A 21,334-nucleotide genomic window follows, 5' to 3' on the forward strand; every position below is an offset into this window, starting at 1 on the left:
TAAGCCATGGATGTCAATGTCTATCTGTCTGACATCTACGTGCCAAAAATGGGTAGACACCTTACAGTATATATTAATAGAGATGGAAACCCTGAGGCGAAATGGAAATGGAATTTGGTATTGCAGTTTTGACCCAAACACATGAACGCGCTGGTCCATTGACTATCATTGCGAACATTCATGATGACACGTGAGCGCTGTTTCATACGTGAACGCGTGCAATGATAGTCAACGGCAGCGCGTTCATGTGTTCGGGTCCAATCCATCCCAGAATGCACTCTGTTCCTACCCGAAAGGAGGAGTGAAATCGCCTCATGCGCTTTTGAGCAATTTAATGCAAGTGGATGGGAGGAGAAATCCGGTGCCGTCTCTATTAATATATACTCTAAGGTAGACACTGGAATAGAGAGATGTGGGCCTCGGGCAGCAGTAGAGCTTATAGCAGACTAAGAAAAGTGAGTCAAGAGAGAGAGAGAGAGAGAGAGAGAGAGAGAGAGAGAGAGAGAGAGAGAGAGAGAGAGAGAGAGAGAGAGAGAGAGAGAGAGAGAGAGAGAGAGAGAGAGAGAGAGAGAGAGAGAGAGAGAGAGAGAGAGAGAGAGAGAGAGAGAGAGAGAGCGAGAGCAAGCATGTTTGACATGGGGGGTGAGAGTGAGAGTACACATTACAGGCCCACACTTTAAACCTGAGTGAATTTAACTGGGCGTGTGTATGGGCCCATTCGGCATTCGGTTGTTACAATTGGATGAAATGACACTGAGGATTTTCCTGTGTACAGGTCCGTTTCTCAATGTGTTATATCAACACTGGGTCTCTGTATACAGCCTCTTTTCCCTTGTTTGGTGGATTTTAGCGGATTTGGTATGGTGTAAAGCATGAAATGAAATGCTACAAACAGAGAGAGAGAGAGGGAGAAGAAAGCTCTAACCTACTTTCCTATAAAAATTGGTTAAGTGTTTATTCAAGACGGAATAAACCATCTCTGTAGAGCGTGAGACCACAATACAACAACAAGCAAACGGCTTCTCAGCATGCTATCCCTAAGACTATGTAAGCATAAGACATGACGCAGTTACACAAGATTGCGATGGCATGAATGGTTTACCACCCTCCTGGGTGGCAGTGGCTCAGGAGGTAGAGCAGGTCGTCCAATGATCCCTGGGTCGGCGGTTCGAATCCCGGCTTCTCCTGTCCACATGTCGAAGTGTCCTTGGGCAAGACACTGAACCCTACATTGCCTCCAATGAGTTGGTCGGTGTGAGCTTGCCACCATTGGTGTGTGAATGTGGGAAGTGAGGACGCTGGCGTCGACTGTTCGCCGCTTCACCTCCCAATGTATGAATGAATGAACCATTGTAAAGCGCTTTGAGCACTTGGAAAAGCGCTATAAAAATGCAATTCATTATTACTGTACAGTAAGTGGCAGTGTGCTCATGTCAATATGTCTGCATTGTGTATATTTGGGTCTACTCTTTATGTATAGTCTACTCTCTGGGGCAATTACATTTCCGTCAAAAAGGATTAACACACAAGATGTAGGTCAGGTTTATTTGACATTCTAAATCCTAGGTCTTTTAATAAACCATCAAAAGTCGCATTGGTTGGTACATTTTTTTTGGCAAGTGACATGGTCATACTACATAAAATAGGGTTAACCTTGCAGTTGACAGTCCTTCCATGAGGTCCATATCACTGCTGTCGGGCAGAAACGTAAATTAATGCCTTACTTGATCACACTAAAGCATCACACAAAAGCATCAACAGTGGCAGATCTGCAGGCTCGAAACACGGCGCAAAGCGACGCGTTTTGAGCTTGCCGATCTGCTACTTTTGATGCTTTCGAATTTGAATCCTGTACTAATGTTTTTGGACGTATGAGGTTTCCACCCGACAGAGACGGTATGTTGCTGTAACCCACATGTGCGTGATTGTGACCGGAAAACATGTCTGTAGCTTTCTCTTGTGTCATCGTGGATATATAATGACAGCTAATGGGATGCTGGTGACAGCCTGGCTCCTCTGTCTGTGCTTCACACATGAGTAACCTGTTCTAATCCTGTCACAAACGTTGCATTGGGTCTCATGGCCACGGAGTCACTTCCTAAGTGGAGGATTATGTGTAACTCTTCTAGGGCCCCATGGGACGATGGTGGCAGCAGGGCCCCCATTCCTCAAAGGGATTATTAATTCCATAAAGCCAGGATCACAGAAGCAGAATTAATCTCTCAGTATTGCTGCCTGTCTCTGTCCTTAAGTTAAGTTGGAAGTGTCCCTGGTACTGTACTGTATATAGCCTATAGTACTGTACTGTATACTGTAGGCCTACTGTACTGGATCACACTCATTTAAGGACAGTATTTCCATTGCTATGGAAGTGAAACCCCAGTCTTATATGACCATCAAGACATAAATAATCATTTAAGTGCTGTAACCTTCTTATCTTTCACTTTCTCACACTGGGAACTAAATTATTTGTTTTGTGAATATGCTTTCTTTTTTGTACATGATTTTCACCAACACTACTACTATTGTGCATTTTCCAGTGACACGACTAACCTTGTAGGACAATGTTCTTGCCAACATGTCACTACAAATTCCTGTTGAACACAACTCAACGGAAGCCACCATACACAGTGAAAATCCCTCAATTTGTCCTTGTAACTCGGTTATGAGTCACTGTAAGAGCATGCTGTATGTGGTAGCCTGAAAAGCAGGCACAAAATAGCTATAAAAGTAACAGGAAACAAACACTACATGGTGACATACAGTACAGAGCCTGTATGAGCCTTACATACAGTAGGTGTGAGCAGGCAGCAAACAAGCAAGAGAAAAACAACAACTGCAGACTCAGCTTCACCTCTTCTCTGAATGCGAATCCCTCACTGCAAATCAATTGGCAGGAAGCTGTCGTTGTGTTCCAGCCTCCGTCGAGCTGCTGCTACTGTAAATCTGAGTGCCGTTTTAGAGTAATGTGCAGTTAATACACAAGCACTTAAGCCGGCGTGTTGTCAGTGTCAGTTGTTGGATAGTCAAATGTCCCTTAATGTTTTAAGGTGATTTCTTTTAAGTGAAGCGACATGTCTAGCATCATGTTAAACTCTTCTCAGTCACGTTGTTGCGTTTTGCTCATGTTTATTTGTTTTTCTTATGAGTGTCTCGCAACAAATACATTTAATGTATTTAAATTCTGCCATTTTTAAACTGTAAGCCTAAAGCCAAAAAGTAGCAGACCTACACGCTCGTAGAGCTTATAGATCAGCAATATTTCAGTGTATGACACTGGCACACAACTAAGTATAAATAATCATGTTTAACTCTAATTCCAACCCCTAAACTTAGCCTCTAATTGTCCTAACCCCAACCTGAATCTTTTTCTTATTGTAAACCTGTGCTTGTGAGAACCAGGAAAATTGTCCTCACAGTTGTCTTATTTCTGTACTTATAGAATACCATAGGCTACTTGTGGGGACTGGGGACATTTGGTCCCCACACGATGATGAAATGGTATGGCACCATAAGTGCCCGTCTGTCGGAATGTCACATGCACTGTCACACTTTTCATACCCTATAGCTAGTAGCTAGCTGCTTATCAAGAAGCTCATCCTGCCAAAGTAATTTCAGCTGGTGTGTTGGAGAGCCACGGGCACCCATACCAGAGCACAGAGCAGCTGTGTGAAGTCACCGCAATGCACTGCCAACGATACTACAAATACACAGGAAATAAACATGAAATAGGGCATGGCTGTTGTATACCTCGCCAACCAGGTGCAGTTTATAGCCAGTCCACCCTCATCTATCTACATGCACAGAATCACAGAGAGATCAATAAAAAAAAACAAATGATCTACATTTACACATGGTATCACAGTGTGTAAGTGGAACGCAATTACCTGCTGACGGCCCTCTACGCAACACACCTCACCAACCTTCCGATGGCCTCTACGCAACACACTTTACCAACAAGAGCAGTGAAATATTACACTCTCATCACACCAGTAATGGCTGTTTTTAATCACATCGATGAATGTCAGGAAAGCGTTGAGTTTGCATCTCTGTCACGGTCGATAGCGCTGTTGTTAACAAAGGGAAAACCTACAGTGATGAAGGCATGCATTAGATTGGTTTGGACAACGGCGTCAAAATAGCTAGTTATGCTGTAGACGAGCTGCCAGTGTCATCACATAGCTAATGCTTCTCCTATGAAGCTGGTAGAAACCATTTGAGATAATAAGTGACTCGAACCCTGTCCTCCTGAATGGGAGTTTTCCCAACGAGTACTCATTATGCTTTGTTTTCAAATAAAACAAATGTATAAACTATGGCTAAAGTGGGCATTATTAAAACTAGAGTTTATTTTTAAAACTTAGTTTATTTTTTGTCTCTGAGATGTAATGGAGTAGAAGTAGAATTATCGAAAATAAGAAAATTCTCCAGTAAAGTAAAAGTACCTAAAAATGTTACTTAAGTACATTACTTGAGCAAATGTACTTATTACTTTCCACCGTGGTTGCTGCACTATATGAGCCTACAGGATAATGTATGTGCAGTTGTGCACCAACAGGCCACAAAGGAAATCAATCAGCTCTTGAGCTTCATTAAGTTATGGTGACCTGTTTCTTTTAATTAACTTTGCCAAGTTAGACAGGGATTATCGCTTGTCTGATAACAACGGCATTTGCATAAAACCTTGTGGAAAGGTCTGTCGTGGGACAATGAAGAATTGTTTCAATTTTCAAATTGATTGCCCACAAGGGTGCGTGGCTTCTCACAGAAATGCATATAATTACTGTTCAAGTCCACGAAACTCCATGAAATGAGTCTCAAGCACCAACATCCTGTTAGTCCAACCTACGTGGCCCGTGGACTAAGGTTAGGGTTAAGGCTCATTCATAGTCTGGATTTTCGGTGGTGAGGTGACCACCGCTCCGGTGGTGAGCTGACCACCGGAGCTGAAATAACGTTGAGCGGTGAGGAGTAAAAACAGAGAGAAGGGCTGGAGCGGTGGCGGCGGTTTGCTCTTCACCGCGGCTCGTGACGTCATGTTGTAGTTCGGTGGTCACCTAACCACCGAAAATCCAGACTATGAATGAGCCTTTAGCAACCTATGTGGCTGGTTAAGAAACGGGAGGTTGGAACAATGACATGTTACCGAAAAAGTAGCGCCGAGCTATCCTGACATGTGGAAATGGAATCTCTTAACAATTGCATAGGTAGTAGTATACGGAAGTATACTGCATGCACTGTACTGCCTGCAGTCTTTCTAGTTTGTGTATTCACAAACTATTATTCTCCATTTGTTAAAATTGAGAAGCATTAAAATTGAGAAGCAGTGTTCAATTTGTATTGCTCACATACCTGGAACAAACTTCCAGAAAACTGCAGGTCTGCAACTCTCAGTTCTTTTCAATAAAACCTGAGACTTTCTGTTTTATTGCCGTGTTATTGATTTTTCTCTTGTGCTCCACTGTAAATATTCTCCAATTTTTCCATTATTTTTCTCGTATCTTGCGACATACGTATTTGCTGTTCTCTTTAATACTGTAACATTTTTTTTTGCCTTGAATGGCCTGGTTATTGAAACGTGCGATACAATTAATATTTGTTTAAATCAGTGGTGAGTGACACATTTTGTAAATGGGATATCATACTAAAGCTGTAAAATAATTATAGTGGAGTGGAACGTACATTTGCCTCTGAGATGTAGTGGAGTAGAAGTAGGCCTATACGTGCTTGCGTGGTTGTACTATTGGTTACTTTACACCACTGGCCACTAGTGACCTGTGACATGTGTTATTAAGCACTTTGGGTCAGGGAAGCACTTTGGGTTGTTTTTGCTAAACTTGACTTGATACAACAACAGCTCAGTGGTCCAGGCACCTTGGCTGGTAATCCAGTCTGGCAGTGTGCCGCGGGTTCGACTCCCGATCCCGACGGCCTTTACTGCATGTCTTCCCCCCATCTCTCTCCCCATTTCCTGTCAGCCTACTGTCTGTCCCTTCATAAAAAATATAAAATAAAGGCGAATACCACAAAAAAATCATTAAAAAAAGAAAGAAAGCTGATACTGTTAACAGAAAGAGCAATAAGCTGTGTTGTCTTGTGTTGTGTTGTGTCGTGGCTGTGTGCAGATCCTGGTGGGAGAGCTGTGTGCATTCTTCACCAAGGCAGAGGAGACACAGGAGAGGACCATCGTCACGGCCGACTGCTGTTACTTCAACCCTCTGCTCAGACGCATCATACGATTCCTGGGTAAACACAATCACTGACTCCATGACGTACTGTGTGTGTGTGTGTGTGTGTGTGTCACAATCCCACTAGGGCGGCCGCGAGGTTGTGACACAGAAACATACACGTTACTAAAATAATAATACAAATCGGGGTACAGCGCCTTTCACCTGACACATTATTACTATTTAATAATTTCTTGTTTCCAATTTGCTCACTTCAAAACAAAACGACAACAAGAAGAAGTGATAAAACCAAACCTTGAAAAACTTCATAATCGCCTCTCCCTCCCTCCTCCAGGTGTGTACGCCTTTGGCCTCTTCACGACGACCATCTTCGCCAACGCGGGCCAGGTGGTGACGGGCAACCAGACGCCTCACTTCCTGTCGGCGTGCCGGCCCAACTACACGGCGCTGGGCTGCCAGTCCACCATGCAGTACATCACGGAGCGCCGCGCCTGCACCGGGAACCCCCTGGTCGTCATGTCCGCCCGCAAGTCCTTCCCCTCCAAGGACGCGGCGCTCAGCGTCTACTCTGCCGTCTACACCGTGGTAAACGTCTGGGGCTTATGGAGGAGATGAGGTCCGCTTCGGTCGTTGAGTTGGTTTAACACTGTTTCCCAAACAGTGGGTCGACGGGACCCATATTTGGACCAATTTATATTTTTTGTATCCTACATAAAAAAAAATCTATATATGGTATAATTCAAAATATATTTTTTTTAAATCTTAACTTTTCATAATTTAAAAACGAGCTACATTTTCCAAAAGTATTTCATAAATAAAATTTAAAATTTCAATAATTTCCATAAATATTTTTTGTAAAATTTTGCACCACGTTGTGAGCTTGTAGGTCTACTATTTTCACTATTTTGAGTCCCGTGCAAACGTTAAGTTTGGGAACAACTGGTTTAGAAAGAGAGAGACTTGGGGGCTGGGGGTCCAAATGGAATGTTAATGAGTCAAGGTCTCTCCCATTAACAACCCATTCAGACTGGGTCTGTACTACAAATCTCGTCACGATTTTAAAAATATGTTAAAAAATAGCAGATGTACAAGCTGTGAGCTTATCTGCTATTTTTGAATAGCCAACGCAAAACTTACACAGATGCTTTCCCGGTTTATATAGGTTAAGTTAGCATAGAATGCTGCCTAGGTGCACATTTTGAAGGCAGCATCAGAGCATTCTCAGCAGGGTAGGATATCCAAACATCACTTACATGCCAAATGTGAGGTCATTGTCTTAGGCAAAACTGGAACTAAATTGACTCTTTCTTACACGTCCATTTGGTTCTGTTTCTACACTCTGAGATTTCATTTAACACTGAGGAGTTTTCTGTGTTGGTCCTGTTTAGTGGTTCTATTTGAAGCATGGTAGTGTAAATCCTTTAAATTACGTGCTGTTGAATGCATAGATCTTCCATTTTATACACGATGGCTTCCATTATCGCATTGCAACTTTTCAGGAATAGAAAGTCTGCAGTTTCTATTAGCTTGCATTCCCAATCGATGATGTCGCTGGTGGACAGGTTTCTGAACTGCCCACAGCCCTCCTATGAGACACAAATTGAGTAGAAAACAATTGTGGCATTTTATCATGAACATTAGTGAGGACCAAATATATGAAGGTAGGTTGAAAAGTGGTGAAGTGGTCCTTTAATCACAATTATTTGAGTGACAATTCATCGTCAAAGTAAAATGTCATAATCGTGACACAGCCCTGTGTGTGTGTGTGTGTGTGTGTGTGTGTGTGTGTGTGTGTGTGTGTGTGTGTGTGTGTGTGTGTGTGTGTGTGTGTGTGTGTGTGTGTGTGTGTGTGTGTGTGTGTGTGTGTGTGTGTGTGTGTGTGTGTGTGTGTGTGTGTGTGTGTGTGTGTGTGTGTGTGTGTGTGTGTGTCCTCAGATGTACGTGACTCTGGTGTTCCGGACCAAAGGCACGAGGCTGACCAAGCCCACGGTCAGCCTCACCCTGCTGTGTCTCGCCATGCTGGTGGGCGTGGTCAGAGTGGCCGAGTACCGCAACCACTGGTCGGACGTCCTCGCCGGCTTCTTCACCGGCGGCTCTATCGCCGTGTTCCTGGTGAGACTATAAGAGAGGATGGGGTCCAGGGCTGGACCATTTGGCCCACCATAACCGGCACACAGATAGCAGATACTACCGCGCCGCTCCGTCGAGGCGCACACTAACAAACAAGCCCCAATCCCACCACTGTTACTGTCACAGGAAAGGGACGGCGGTGTCTGGTGAAGGATAAGAGGGATTTGGGGGATGCGTTCATTTTTTGGTCTAAACAAAAGATTCCAAAATGTAGGATAAGTAACGCAATATACTGTGTATATTGTTTTTATTCTAGGCCTACAAAAAAAAGCACTCAACACCCACATTCCCTCGCACCCTTTACTGCTCACCATATATTACATGACAAAGTGAAATGCCGTTATGATCTTTACAATGTTTGTAAAGATAATAATAGAAAATGGACCACACTAGTAGTGTCCTGTCCGTCAACTGTTGCTATTCGGGTATCAAATCGTGACTTTTTGTTTTTTTAAGAAGAACCTTGTTAAAATGCAAAGAGCCTCTGTCTGGGATGCATCCGTTTTTACCACATTTTTAACCACCCATAGTGTCCTTATTCTGTGCATGTCTTGATAGTAAAACGACAGGTGGAAATAGCTCACAACACTAGATCTGCTATTTTTGGTTGCGTGACACCAGTGCACAACACGGGAGGTCACTTTTGCTTCTTTCACGTTAGCTGTTGGCTCATGTCTCTTTCTGAACGTTTTCCCAGGTGACCTGCGTGATCAACAACTTCCAGCAGATGGTGCCCCCGCCTCCCGCGGCGCGCCCACATCGCCCAGAGTCCGTGCTGGGCATGCCCATGGTGACGCTGCCCTGTGTGGAGAGTCCACTCGAAAAGTTAAGTGGGCCTCAGGTAAGGGGGCGGGCTGGTGGCCTACAATTACATTATTAATTAATCGTATTAAAATACAAATTTGAGGTATGTTTACTTCACTGGAGTATTTCCGTCTACTTGTAACAGAGTATTTCTACGTTGCGGTATTAATACCTTTGCTTTTTAAGTAAAGATAAAGACATTTTTTGGGTGGGGACCACTGTTGCATTGGTGAACCTGTCCCTGGTGAGATGCTATACTTTAAAGACGTCACACGCACGTCGTGTAACACCTACACTACAGGTCACACAAAGGACCATTTATGTATCTAGGCTCATTCCTACAGTATGTTAATACACGCGGCACGCGGCAGCCTTTGTAAACTATGTTGGCATGGCACTGCGCGCAATGACCAATGCAACACTGGTGGGGACACTAGTAGACAGGCACTGTCCCGTCCTTGTCTCCATCCTGTTTTCTGTGTCCCCATGTAAAGACAAATGTCCTTTCACCTGTCCTGCATGCCCAAGGCCCTAAGCACCTCCCCCCTCCACACAGTGACTCGATGCCCCCATAACGCCCTGTCTTTGGCTGATAACAGCAGAAACATGCACAGTGATAATGTAAAATAAATCCCAGGATAAATGTGTGCTTACTCTGGGGTGGGAACGCTTCTTCTCGCTCACTAAAAAGCCACACGCATGTCTGTAATTGGGGAGGGTTACTTACCTCTTAAAAATGACTCAATGGTATAGCTGGCACGCTCCAGGTGTAAATTTATCATCCCAGAGAAAAACTGCTGTTTAATAGAAAGCTGCTGGTATAAGGAGCAGAACAGCCTCTAAGGCAGTGGTACTCAAAGTGGGTGCTGTGGAACCCTAGGGTGCCGTGACGCGAGTCCAGGGGTGCCTCAGAATACTTTGGTAATATTTGGAATACATCAATATCACTTCAGTTAAACCACTTAGACCATCTACAGTATGCCTAATAAAACAACCTGAGTTGCACTGCAACCACTGCACTTGCAGAAAAGTTATTTTTCCATCGACACCAACTCTTCACCAACCATAGCCGATATGCAAGCTTGTAGAGCGGCTATTTTTGGGGAATGTTCCCCCCAGAATAGGGATGCTGGGGTTCAAGTGGTTAAATGTCAAGTGTGAAGTTATTTTCTATCTGTCATAATGGAAATTAAATTATTATTCTCTCAAGTTTTTCTCGTGACACATACTGTATCTTAGGGGGGAAGATTTACATATTTTCATGAAAACGTTACTATATACGGAGGTGACCTGAGACATAGAAGTGTGAGAAGCACTGCTCTAAGGGCTGGTAGTGGGGCATTACTGTTTTAGTCTTATTTACAATGCAAGCCCTATATTGTATTTCATCATACAATGAATAGCAAAAATAGCTGTTCTACAAGCTCAAAGTCCAACATGTCGCAATGCATTATGTTGTGATCTAGTAGAGCTGCTTTTTCCTCTATTTTTGACAGTGTTGATCCATTTGCGACATGTCCGAAATAGGTCAGAAAAAGGTTGAAAGTGCGTATAGGGTTAGTTCAGATGAATTAATATGAATTCCTCCTGTGGTGGGAGTTCTGGTCTGGTTTTGGTGAAGTATAGTTTCCGGTCATTTGGGGGGTCTGGGGGCCATTCATTAAATTTAAATTAATCCACAAAACTAGTGTTATAATAATGTTGACCTATTTCTACCATATAGAGCAACTTTTGATCAACTTTGACCCCTCTGTCGCATGGAATTATTTGTTTGTGTCCAGTATCACTACGCCAGCAGCAGCACAAAAACTATGCCACTATAGTGGGGCATTTAGACACTTTTCTGGAAGAATGCAGTGGGTGATTGGGGTGCGGATGTTAACCATTCTGCTTGCATTTATATACACGTGTAGGGCTGTCATGATTTCACATTTAAGTTAACCATTACACAAATGATTGCGATTAACGATTTAATCGTGTTTTTTGCATTGAACATTGGAGCGTTAAAATTTGTATTTCTGTTTGTATATTTAAACTATTTGTCCTGTGCCATTTATGATTATGAAGCCAAAAAGGCAAAGAAATCACTGACACATTCAATAATGTGTATACATTTTTTTCTTTCCAAAAAATGGACAAAATAACGGAAATAGCAGATCTGCTATCTCTGCTATTTTGAATGTATGGGCATTTTTCAACATGGAAACGATAGACGGTTATCTCAAATAATTGCGATTTGGCGATACTGTAATAATTGTGACAGGCCTACTGTATGTTACACGTGTATGAAATGCCTTGGTGTCCTTGTCTGGTCTGTCTCCCTCACTAACCCTCCCCTTGACGGCTCTCTTCCCCCCCCCTCTGTCTCCCGTCTCGCCTCTCCTCCTCCTCCTCCTCTCGATCTGTCCTTCCCTTTTCGCTTTCTTCCTCACTCTCTCCACTCAGCATCCGTCACTCCACGCCTCTGCCCCGCCTTACAATGCCTATGTCCAACCATTCTAACTGACTATTAAACCCAACCCACCCGAAACTGGGGGACCAGCCCGCCACTCTCATGTGCTCATGCTCTTCTTTCCATGTCCCCCCCCACCCCTTTTCCTTAATTTTTCTGTTTCTTCGTCGCACACGTATTACATCTATCTCTCCGTTCTCATCGTTTTTGTCGCCTTCCCCCCTCCCACCTCTTCGGGACATCTCTCTTGATTATTCGTTCTTCACTTTTCTCCTTTATACCCTTTTTTCCCCCGACTCCTCCTCTCTCTCTCTCTCTCTCTCTCTCTCTCTCACTCTCTTTATCTCGCCTTCCTTCCTTCTCTTTCTATCTCTCTTTCTCTCTGTTATTATTTTCTTTTCTTTTCTTTTCTTCTTCACTCCTCTCTGTCCGCAGCAGACTCCGCGCGGATCTCCGTTCACAGAGATCACATGACCCTCAGCCCTATCGGTTCCCCCCCGCAGCCCCAGATGTCCTCATACCGTCTCGCTCCATCATTTCCAGTCGAGTCTAGATCTGCGGGGCGAGCAGCAGCAGTATCAGCAGCAGCACTCGCCGCGGTGCGCGGCCCACCCGTCCGGACGGAACGCCACGCTCCACCGCTCGTATTCCACACAGGTCTAGACCTCGACTTCGACACACACACACACACACACACACACACACACACACACACACACACACACACACACACACACACACACACACACACACACACACACACACACAGTCCCTTGTACCTCTCCTAAATCCCAACATCTGCGGGGAACCGATAGGAATCAACAAAAAAAGAGACTTATCTCTCTTTACTGGGACTGTCCCAGGAAAGGGTAGTGACTTCGACAAGCTCCCAAAAGTGGAGCTGTCCCTACAGTGTAAGGCGAACCTTCCCTACACTGCTACGAGTGATTTATACTTAGTTGCGGAAATAGCAGATTTGACAAGTTCAAGATGTACAAGTTACACGTTTACAAGTTCAAGTTTACAGAACGTGTAAATCAGCTATTTTGGGTCCAAACCAAGTATAACTCAGGCTTTCTGTGAACATTCCCTACAGTGGTGCTGTAGGTGCAGTAGGTCCGTGTTTTTCTATCCACTTTTTTGTCGCTACTCTTTGTTCTTCTCTTTGTTCTGTGACTATTCCTTTTTGTCCAACGTATTGCTGTCACAATATCTTCAACGGCACGCTATGCTATGGGACAAAAGCAGCAGTCTGGTTTACGCTCTTCTCCCGGAGAGAGAGAGAGGGAGCCGGCCGTGGCGACATCACCTCCGCATCGCAGAGTTTGTGCTGTAAAAAAAGGGCCGCCATCTCGGACCAGTGGAGAGGATGGTATTATTATTAATCGACACGCAACATAGAATGACACGACATGCGTTTCTTTCACATTACACGAACATGAACTCGGAATCTTTCACGCACGCACACACACTTGCACGGACGCTCGCACGCACACTCACACACGCAGGGCGAGTAGCGGGGCTCCAGTCAGCTCTGCTTGGGGTCGACTAGGATCAAAGGATGTGGTTCACATCAGTCGGCGGACTAGCAGGATGAAAGCACAGACGCGCTGAATGAGCTTGCATCTTTTAGGCTTTGTTTTCGATCTCATGGAAACGAGAGACGAGTCGAGACCAGAATATGTTTCCATATTCATGCGTAGTTGTGCGCAGGTGGCGTTCACTGGAAAACAACCGAAACGGCTGTTTCCACCACACCCAGCTACGTTAAACACTGGCGTTTAGCTATACATCAACCCGAAACATATCTAAACCTTTCTTTCTTTCAACGCCACATCTTTTTGGACCCGGGAGTCTTGCTTTACCTATGGTTTTGTGTCATTATGTCATTGTTCTTTTTTTTTATGTATGTACTTCAGAATTGCCTGTTATCAGCACAGCTCACCTGGGAATGGCCTGGAGTGGATAGAAACATCAACATGTACAAAAAAAAGAAAAAGAAATCCTGGCTAAAGACTGTCACATGTGAGAGTCTGCCTCGTGTAATTATTGTGATTATGGATAGATGTATTTATTGATTGGTCTGTATATGTGTGTGTGTGTGTGTGTGTGTGTGTGTGTGTGTGTGTGTGTGTGTGTGTGTGTGTGTGTGTGTGTGTGTGTGTGTGTGTGTGTGTGTGTGTGTGTGTGTGTGTGTGTGTGTGTGTGTGTGTGTGTGTGTGTGTGGGGTTGCCATAAAGCGCTGCTGCAGTTGTGACAGCGTGACAGTTTTGCTCAATTTTGATTTGCACACACCCCTTCTGTCCCCAGTCCACACTGCCCATGGTTTTGATTCTGCCCTCCTCTCTCCATGACCCCCCCCCCCCCCCTCCCATGTCAGTGATAGCACCTCCTCTTCGTTGCTTAGTCCAGTGGGTCCCAAACTTTTCAGGTCGACACCCAAAAGACAGATTGGACGTTTGCCCGGGACCCAGACTAATAGCCGATTTACAAGCACACAACGAGCGCTTGTGAAATGTACATGCGAGCTTGTAGATCGGCTATTTTCACTACTTCTTAAACATTTGTTTTCTAATTTATGGAATTTCTTAGATTTTTCTGTGATGTCTTCATGACATTACCGAAAAAAAGGCATTTCATTTTTTTACTTTATTTTTGGAATGTTTTTCTAAAATAAAATAAATAAATAAGGGGACCCATAAAAATGTGCACGCAACCCACAGATGGGTCTCGACCCTCTGTTTGGGAAACAATGGCTTAGTCATCATACAGTGAAATGTCTCCCTCTGCTGGGTGATATATACACAAACACAGAATCAAACTTAACACACACATAGCTCTCTCTCTCTCTCTCTCTCTCTCTCTCTCACACATGCACACACTTACCTCCCCTAAACAGTCTCATTAACCCCTTATCTTCCCCCTGGTATCTTACACTTTTCTTACACTGAGAGCCGTTTGTATGGATTTGTAAATACATTTTCTTTCTATTTTGTAAACGAGAACATGATTTTTACACACGCATCACCGACCTTGTAATTATGATGATGATGATGATGATGATGATGAAGAAGCAGTGTGCATGAAGAACAACCACTCTGAATTAGCACTGGATAGAGACATGATGGACCATGTTGTATAATGCACTGTACTGTACTGTACTGTACTGTACTGTATATGGAGACATGGACCATGTTGTATAGTGCACTGTACTGTACTGTATATGGAGACATGGACCATGATGTATAATGCACTGTACTGTATATGGAGACATGGACCATGTTGTATAGTGCACTGTACTGTACTGTACTGTATATGGAGACATGGACCATGTTGTATAATGCACTGTACTGTACTGTACTGTATATGGAGACATGGACCATGTTGTATAATGCACTGTACTGTATATGGAAGCATGTGAGAGTGGAGAGATTGAACCACATCTCACATGGGCCGTGTTCACAGAAAGCACTTATTATACTGACTGGGCTTCCAGCACTTTTCTGCCGTCATGTATTTCTATGGCAAAGACCTACTGCTAGTAGGAAGCGCTCTCCTTCTCGGTGCCATGCATGGCGTTTCAGCATTCTCATATAGGCCTACCTAGAGATGCGCTCGCAGGCGTTTTTCGCTCAGTGCATGTGTAGAGCTCTGGACATGATATCCAAAGTGCTGCTAAAAAAAACTAAAATAGTTAAACAAAAGGCTTCCTGTGGACATGGCCCCGTAAGCTTCACTTCACAACATCACCGACCCACAACCACTGTTTTGTTGTCGTTGTTTTGCTGTGGTGAATTCTTCTGATAGCTGCCCAACCCAAACACATACATTTCTAATTCCCTCTAGTATTTCCCCTGGGACATACTAGCGTCATGTCCAAGGGGGTGTACTTGTCTTGTACATCAAGCTGCCTCACGCTACAGAAACAGGATGGGTCCACATGGATTGGCAAGGCTTACTCACTTATCTACAGCAGTGGTTTTCAACCTTTTCAGGCCGTGATACCCCCCCCACCCTTTGGAACTTTGGAGTGGGGGACCCCCCACATTATATTTGGACTGGGGAACCCCCAACCTGACAAGTACTTGAATTGTAGGAGTTGAGGCATAACGTTTAGTTTGACTCGGTTTCACATTGTGAAACATTGGTTTCATTGTGAAATTAGCAGCTCTCAACGCCTCGCTTGTAGATCAGCTATTTTCACAATATTGTTGCCTCTAAATTTAACAATTTAGCCAATATTTAACCAGTTATTTTATTGTATAGTTGGTTACTTTAGATGCAGTAATGGTCTCTCTTTTCATTATTTTTTTAGTATTAAAAAGGTCTTAAAAGTCCGTAAATTGTAATTTCACTGTCACCCCCCCCCCCCATGTGGAAATCATGTGGGTCCTGAACCACAGGTTGAGAAGCACTGGTCCACAGTTGTACTGTATGCATACAGTACCACTGGTCCACAGTGGTACTGTATGCATACAACCAGGCAGTATTGTGGGTGTACTGTAGATACAAAGATAATCCACTATACCAGTCTCTCTCTCTCTCTTGACACTAGGATGATAAAAACAATCGCACCCAGGTCGGTCGGTAGGAGAAGCTCACAAGAACACAAAAGAAAAAGACCAGTTTCTGTGCGTTTGACCATCCAGCCAAAAACGATGGGGTGTTTTGTTTTTTGTGGAATATCATATGTGTGTTGTTTCCTTTCTTAATTAGCTCTACCTACCATGTCCGAGTGGCATCCATTGTACAACCAACCCAGGGATGACACGTAATCTAAGATGGTGTTGCTTGTTGAGAGAGAGATGCTCAAAGTGTTCTCCCCATCGTACAACTTTATGTCACACACAAATGACCTGTGAGCTGCAGCTCAGCTTGTAGACAAGCTATTTCCAACATCAGACACCTACATGACACATTTTAAATCAGGCTATAATGCTGAACAGTATCAGTGAGAGGCTGAATCCATTATGGAGCAGTGCCCTGTGGGCCAGGTGTAGCTCAGTGCTGTGGTGTAAAGCTGCGCTTAATGGTACACCGCAGCTATGGCCGCACCCAGGGTACCTCTCCGTGGATTTGTCTATAATCTATATTGATGATTGGATGCATTCTGTTCTAGACTATTAGCTGACACCTTTGGTGTGTGTCAAGCTGTAAAAAACAATCACACTTGTGTGAAGTGAGGGGCGTGACCGGGCGCCCACTGTATTTATATCGGACACATGGCGTCTCACGTTGTCAATGTTTGACATTTAAAAGCCATAGTCTTGCCTGCCATATGATGTAATATTCTCAAAAACATACACGATTATCATCAATATCCTTGATGGAAATGAAGAGGAAGGCACAATAATGGCATACCTAGCGGCAAGCTAAACATGAATGTCATGTGCAATGTGTAAAATCATCCTGATCATCGCAGCAGTACCACTGTAGATGTTTACATGTTCAGTATGGATTTCATGTTCATATCTCTGTGCTGAAGAAGACACCATCAGTTTTCTTTGTGTTCCACAGTAATCCATGTTCAAAAAGATTTCTATTAAGAAACAAAGGCAAAGGCACATTAGTTGAGTGACATCCATGAAAAGAAGCAGCATTTTGTCTCCCTCCAGGGGATTTCTGGAGGTTCAAACACATTTATCCTCTGTTTTGTAAAGATCTGTCTGATGAGAACAATAAATGGATATTGCAATAAGAAAACATATCTCTGTGTTGTTAAATACTTTGTTTGGTATGAAGATTCACTGTATTTGTGTTTTATTTACACAAACTTAATATTAATCTAGAATTTAATATTCTAGATTAATTGCATTTAAAGTGATATATTTAAAAAAGAAAAAAAGTTTTAATCTTGAATAGATGATTATGGCATATAGCTCATGAAATCAGAAATCTAGTATGTCAAACTTTTAGAATAAGACCATGATATACTGACATGATACTGACATGATACTGACCATGACACTGACCATGCTACTGACCATGATATACTGACATGATACTGACCATGATACTGCCATGGTACTGACCATGATACTGACCAAGTACCATATATCTTATGTACCAAAGTATAAAGTGACATTGGCCACCACACACAAAGCACTGTTATAGTTGAGGTGTGGACTCTGCCATCATCTTGAGCTATAGAGCATCTTTTATATAACAATATATTCAGAGTTGTATAATCTGCAGTGCTTGGTGTGGATAGTCCATGTTACCCTTCATTCTGTAATATCCCGTATTTACCCTTTATTTGTTCTGGAAAGTACAGAATGTGTACATGAAACCTTCCTGAACGTTCCTTCCAAGACAAGTTAATTTAGACTGGACAAACATGGAGCTGGAGAGCTTTTTAATTTTCAGATATGGGGGAACCAGCTGTGAGTTGACAAAGACAATGAGTGTGTGTGTGTGTGTGTGTGTGTGTGTGTGTGTGTGTGTGTGTGTGTGTGTGTGTGTGTGTGTGTGTGTGTGTGTGTGTGTGTGTGTGTGTGTGTGTGTGTGTGTGTGTGTGTGTGTGTGTGTGTGTGTGTGTGTGTGTGTGTGTGTGTGTGTGTGTTTTGGAGCATCCGCATGTCATTCCCTCACACCAGGATCTTGGCCATGATGATGGTGGTGAGTGTGGCCAGGGTCAGAGGAAGCAGGGTGGCTGTGTGTCTGCCGGCTGCATTAGCATTACAGAGGTTAGTCTCACAGCATGTTCTGGTCAGCTGGTAGATCTTAGACTTGGTACCGGGGAAGGTCACCGTCTCCGTCTTGTTGCATTTGGTCTTTTGTAGGCACCCCTTCAAGCTGATGTCTACGACTCCGGCTGTAGAGTGGGAGGAACAGTAGGCCAACAGTAAATACAGGACACACTCACCGTCCATCCACCGTCTACCCACCAGGCAGTTTGCATGCCCAAAATAGGCATGACCTCCAGGTTGAAAGTACAGAAAATACACACCAAAAGTGAATATAGCAGTAAATATGATTGGATCAGTTTGGCAAAGACACAGACTCAGAAGACATGCTTGAGTGAGAAATCAAACGTCAAAACAAACATAGTTTGTTTCAGTTTATTTACTATGTGCAGTGCTGAAGTTCTGACAGACTTTGTTTTTAGTCCATCTATTCATTTCATGGGCATGTGTCAAAGTCTTTGCACACGGCACAAACTGCACATAAGTGTTTAGGGGCATTACCAAACGGCCATGCCCCTCCAATTTATGATCATGCAGATCATACAGATTTGGATGTTAAGATTTTTATCCTTAAAAATATTTTTTATATTACAAGGCCCATTGAGTCAGCCTATTGTAATAACAGAATAAATGAAAACCTCTGTAATCAAAACATGAACGATAAACCGCCAGTATGTGATGGATATACACAGACAACCATATCATGGAACACAGGGAAGGTTCTTCCTGTTGTCTAGTGCTTCCTACTGCATGGTGATTCCCTGTCGCCAGGTAACCGTATAACCTGTTACTATAAGCAGCTGTCGATGAGGCCTTTTATCAGAACCTTACCTGCTTTTCCAACAGCGCTGTAGCAAACATCACTGCCTGTACATGTCTGGTTCGTGATCGCTGTGAGGAGGCTGCACAGGTCATCACCAGGGCCAATGCCACATTTGGAGCACACCATGGCATGTACTGTGAGACACACACACACACACACACACACACACACACACACACACACACACACACACTCTGAGTTGTTGTTGTTATATTAGAAGAACAGTGATTCAACAATATCACACACACATTTGTGATGATGATATGTTTCCAGGGGTACTGTTTGCAGTGGTGTAAAGTAACTAAGTCCTGGACTTAAGTAAAATGTTGCTGGCTCCATTTGAGTCCGGGCCCCCCTAAGGGAGACAAAATGCCCCCCGGCCCTCGCCGCTGGGTCAAAACACGTCATTGGGGGCTGCGGTGGCGATCGGTGGGCCCCGGTTGGCCAGTCGGCCTCCCATTCGCCATCATTTCTCTTTCTTTCCTTCTTTTTTTCATTGTTGGCATCCAGGGAGTGTGTGCTGGAGATTAGCTACACGGACAGATAGATGGACGGACGGACGGACACACGAACGGAGTGCAAAACATACTCTCCCCATGCCTTTTTATTGTGGAGACAATAAAAACAAATGCAGAAGCACATTGTGGACCAACAAGGCAATAACCAATAAGGCAGTCAGGTCATTTAGATCTCATGTGACTGTACACAGTGGAGAGATGATAAGAACCAGGATGCAGAGTTTACCAGCCAGCAGTCAGAGTACATAACATTGTGCCTAGCGGTACCAGGACGTCTTATGAATCACCTAAGTGCCAGCCTCAGTGACGCCCATTGCAAACTGTGTTGTGTTATCTGTCCTGTCACACATGTCACACACTCAGTCACCTTCAAAGCTGAAAATAGGGGCGTTAGATCACTCTTTAAATACGTCTAATCGTAATAACATCAGGAAAAAGTTAAACATTATCAGGGCGAGGGTTTTCATTGAGCAAATCTCTGCTACTTATTTGGATGAAGACCAAAAATACCCTACCTTGCCTTATTATACCTAAACTCTTTGGGCATTTTTGCTGTGAGCTTGTAAAAATGTTTTTCAAAATAGTAAAACATTCCTAAAAGGTTTATGTAGCCTATTCCCTTTAATATTGTGTAAAAATTACATGGACTTTATCTTCATATCAGAAATTATCTTGTTTTCTTCCAGTAGACACCCCCTATTTTGTCAATTCTTTCATGTCCCCAATGGCCTTCGATGAAAGTGGACTTGAGATATCACTATTAAAAATGTACAAAAATCCATACATTTTGCCATTCACATCTATCGGTGCTTTATTGCTGGTCATGTTTAGTTTTTGAATAAATAGATGATTAATCATTAAAATAGCATTATATAGCTCTGTCCCCCAATCGCACTCAACCCCGTTACACAAGCCATTCTCCCCTCCATAACAATAATTTAACTGGCCCTTCAGTGACATCACCAACAGGAAGTGACATTCTACAAGTCTTCTGAATAACATGCTACAGAAAGAGGCAACCTCACACCTTATTTTACAATGTTTTACTGATAGCTAAAGATGCCCTTAATATTGTGGGGTATTCAGAAAAGTAAAACCTTTCGGTCAAAAAAAAAAAAAAAAATAGTCCAAATCGTACCGGTTTCGTGGAATGACTCATATGCAATTCACACTCCACTCATGAACAACTAAACAATACACCCTCCACCTTCAAAACCGCCCTCAAAACCCGCCTCTTCAATATTGCTTTCCCTAGCTAACTCTTTTCACTGTTTTAATGTTTTTTCCTTAGCTTAGCTTTAGTGTTTTTTCCCCTAATAAAGTTTTTATTTTTGTTGCTTCCTCTTGCCCCCCATGTAAAGCGTCTTTGGGTACTCAAAAAAATCGATATAAGTTTGAGATATTATTATTTCTTATTACAATTTACAATTTACAATTTAGGCATTTAGCAGACGCTCTTAATCCAGAGCGACTTACAATAGGCAAGAACAAAAAGCATTATTACTCTAATAATAACACAATAATGCTTCATGGATGCATTAAAACAAAATTAACCTAACTTCAACTTGCTTGACAGAAGCCGTTTATCTTAATGTCTTAAACAGCTACAGGTATACTGATAACGGCACGGGCACCTTGCACTGCAGCTCTCACTGGAAATCAGATTTTGAACACGGGTCCTAAACAAAGAAAGAAGGCTCTTTATGGCTCTGTATAAATAGGCCATGCTTGTA

The 21,334-nt window shown here is 43.2% G+C and overlaps 1 protein-coding gene across 1 annotated transcript in view; it reads left to right on the top strand.

The window, feature by feature from the left end:
* LOC306937041 (phospholipid phosphatase-related protein type 5-like) overlaps window positions 1–12,237 on the top strand; it is a gene marked incomplete at its 3' end in the record, with an annotated part of 63,301 nt that extends 51,064 nt beyond the window's left edge. The window contains exons 4-8 of the mRNA XM_079520715.1: window positions 6,126–6,246; window positions 6,523–6,773; window positions 8,124–8,300; window positions 9,016–9,175; window positions 12,056–12,237. Coding sequence (XP_079376841.1) covers window positions 6,126–6,246; window positions 6,523–6,773; window positions 8,124–8,300; window positions 9,016–9,175; window positions 12,056–12,237 — 891 coding nt within the window. The remainder of the gene's footprint in view (window positions 1–6,125; window positions 6,247–6,522; window positions 6,774–8,123; window positions 8,301–9,015; window positions 9,176–12,055) is intronic.
* Window positions 12,238–21,334: the final 9,097 nt, after the last annotated feature.

The sequence above is a fragment of the Electrona antarctica genome (genome assembly GCF_951216825.1).
Source record: "Electrona antarctica genome assembly, chromosome: 14".
NCBI lineage: Eukaryota > Metazoa > Chordata > Actinopteri > Myctophiformes > Myctophidae > Electrona > Electrona antarctica.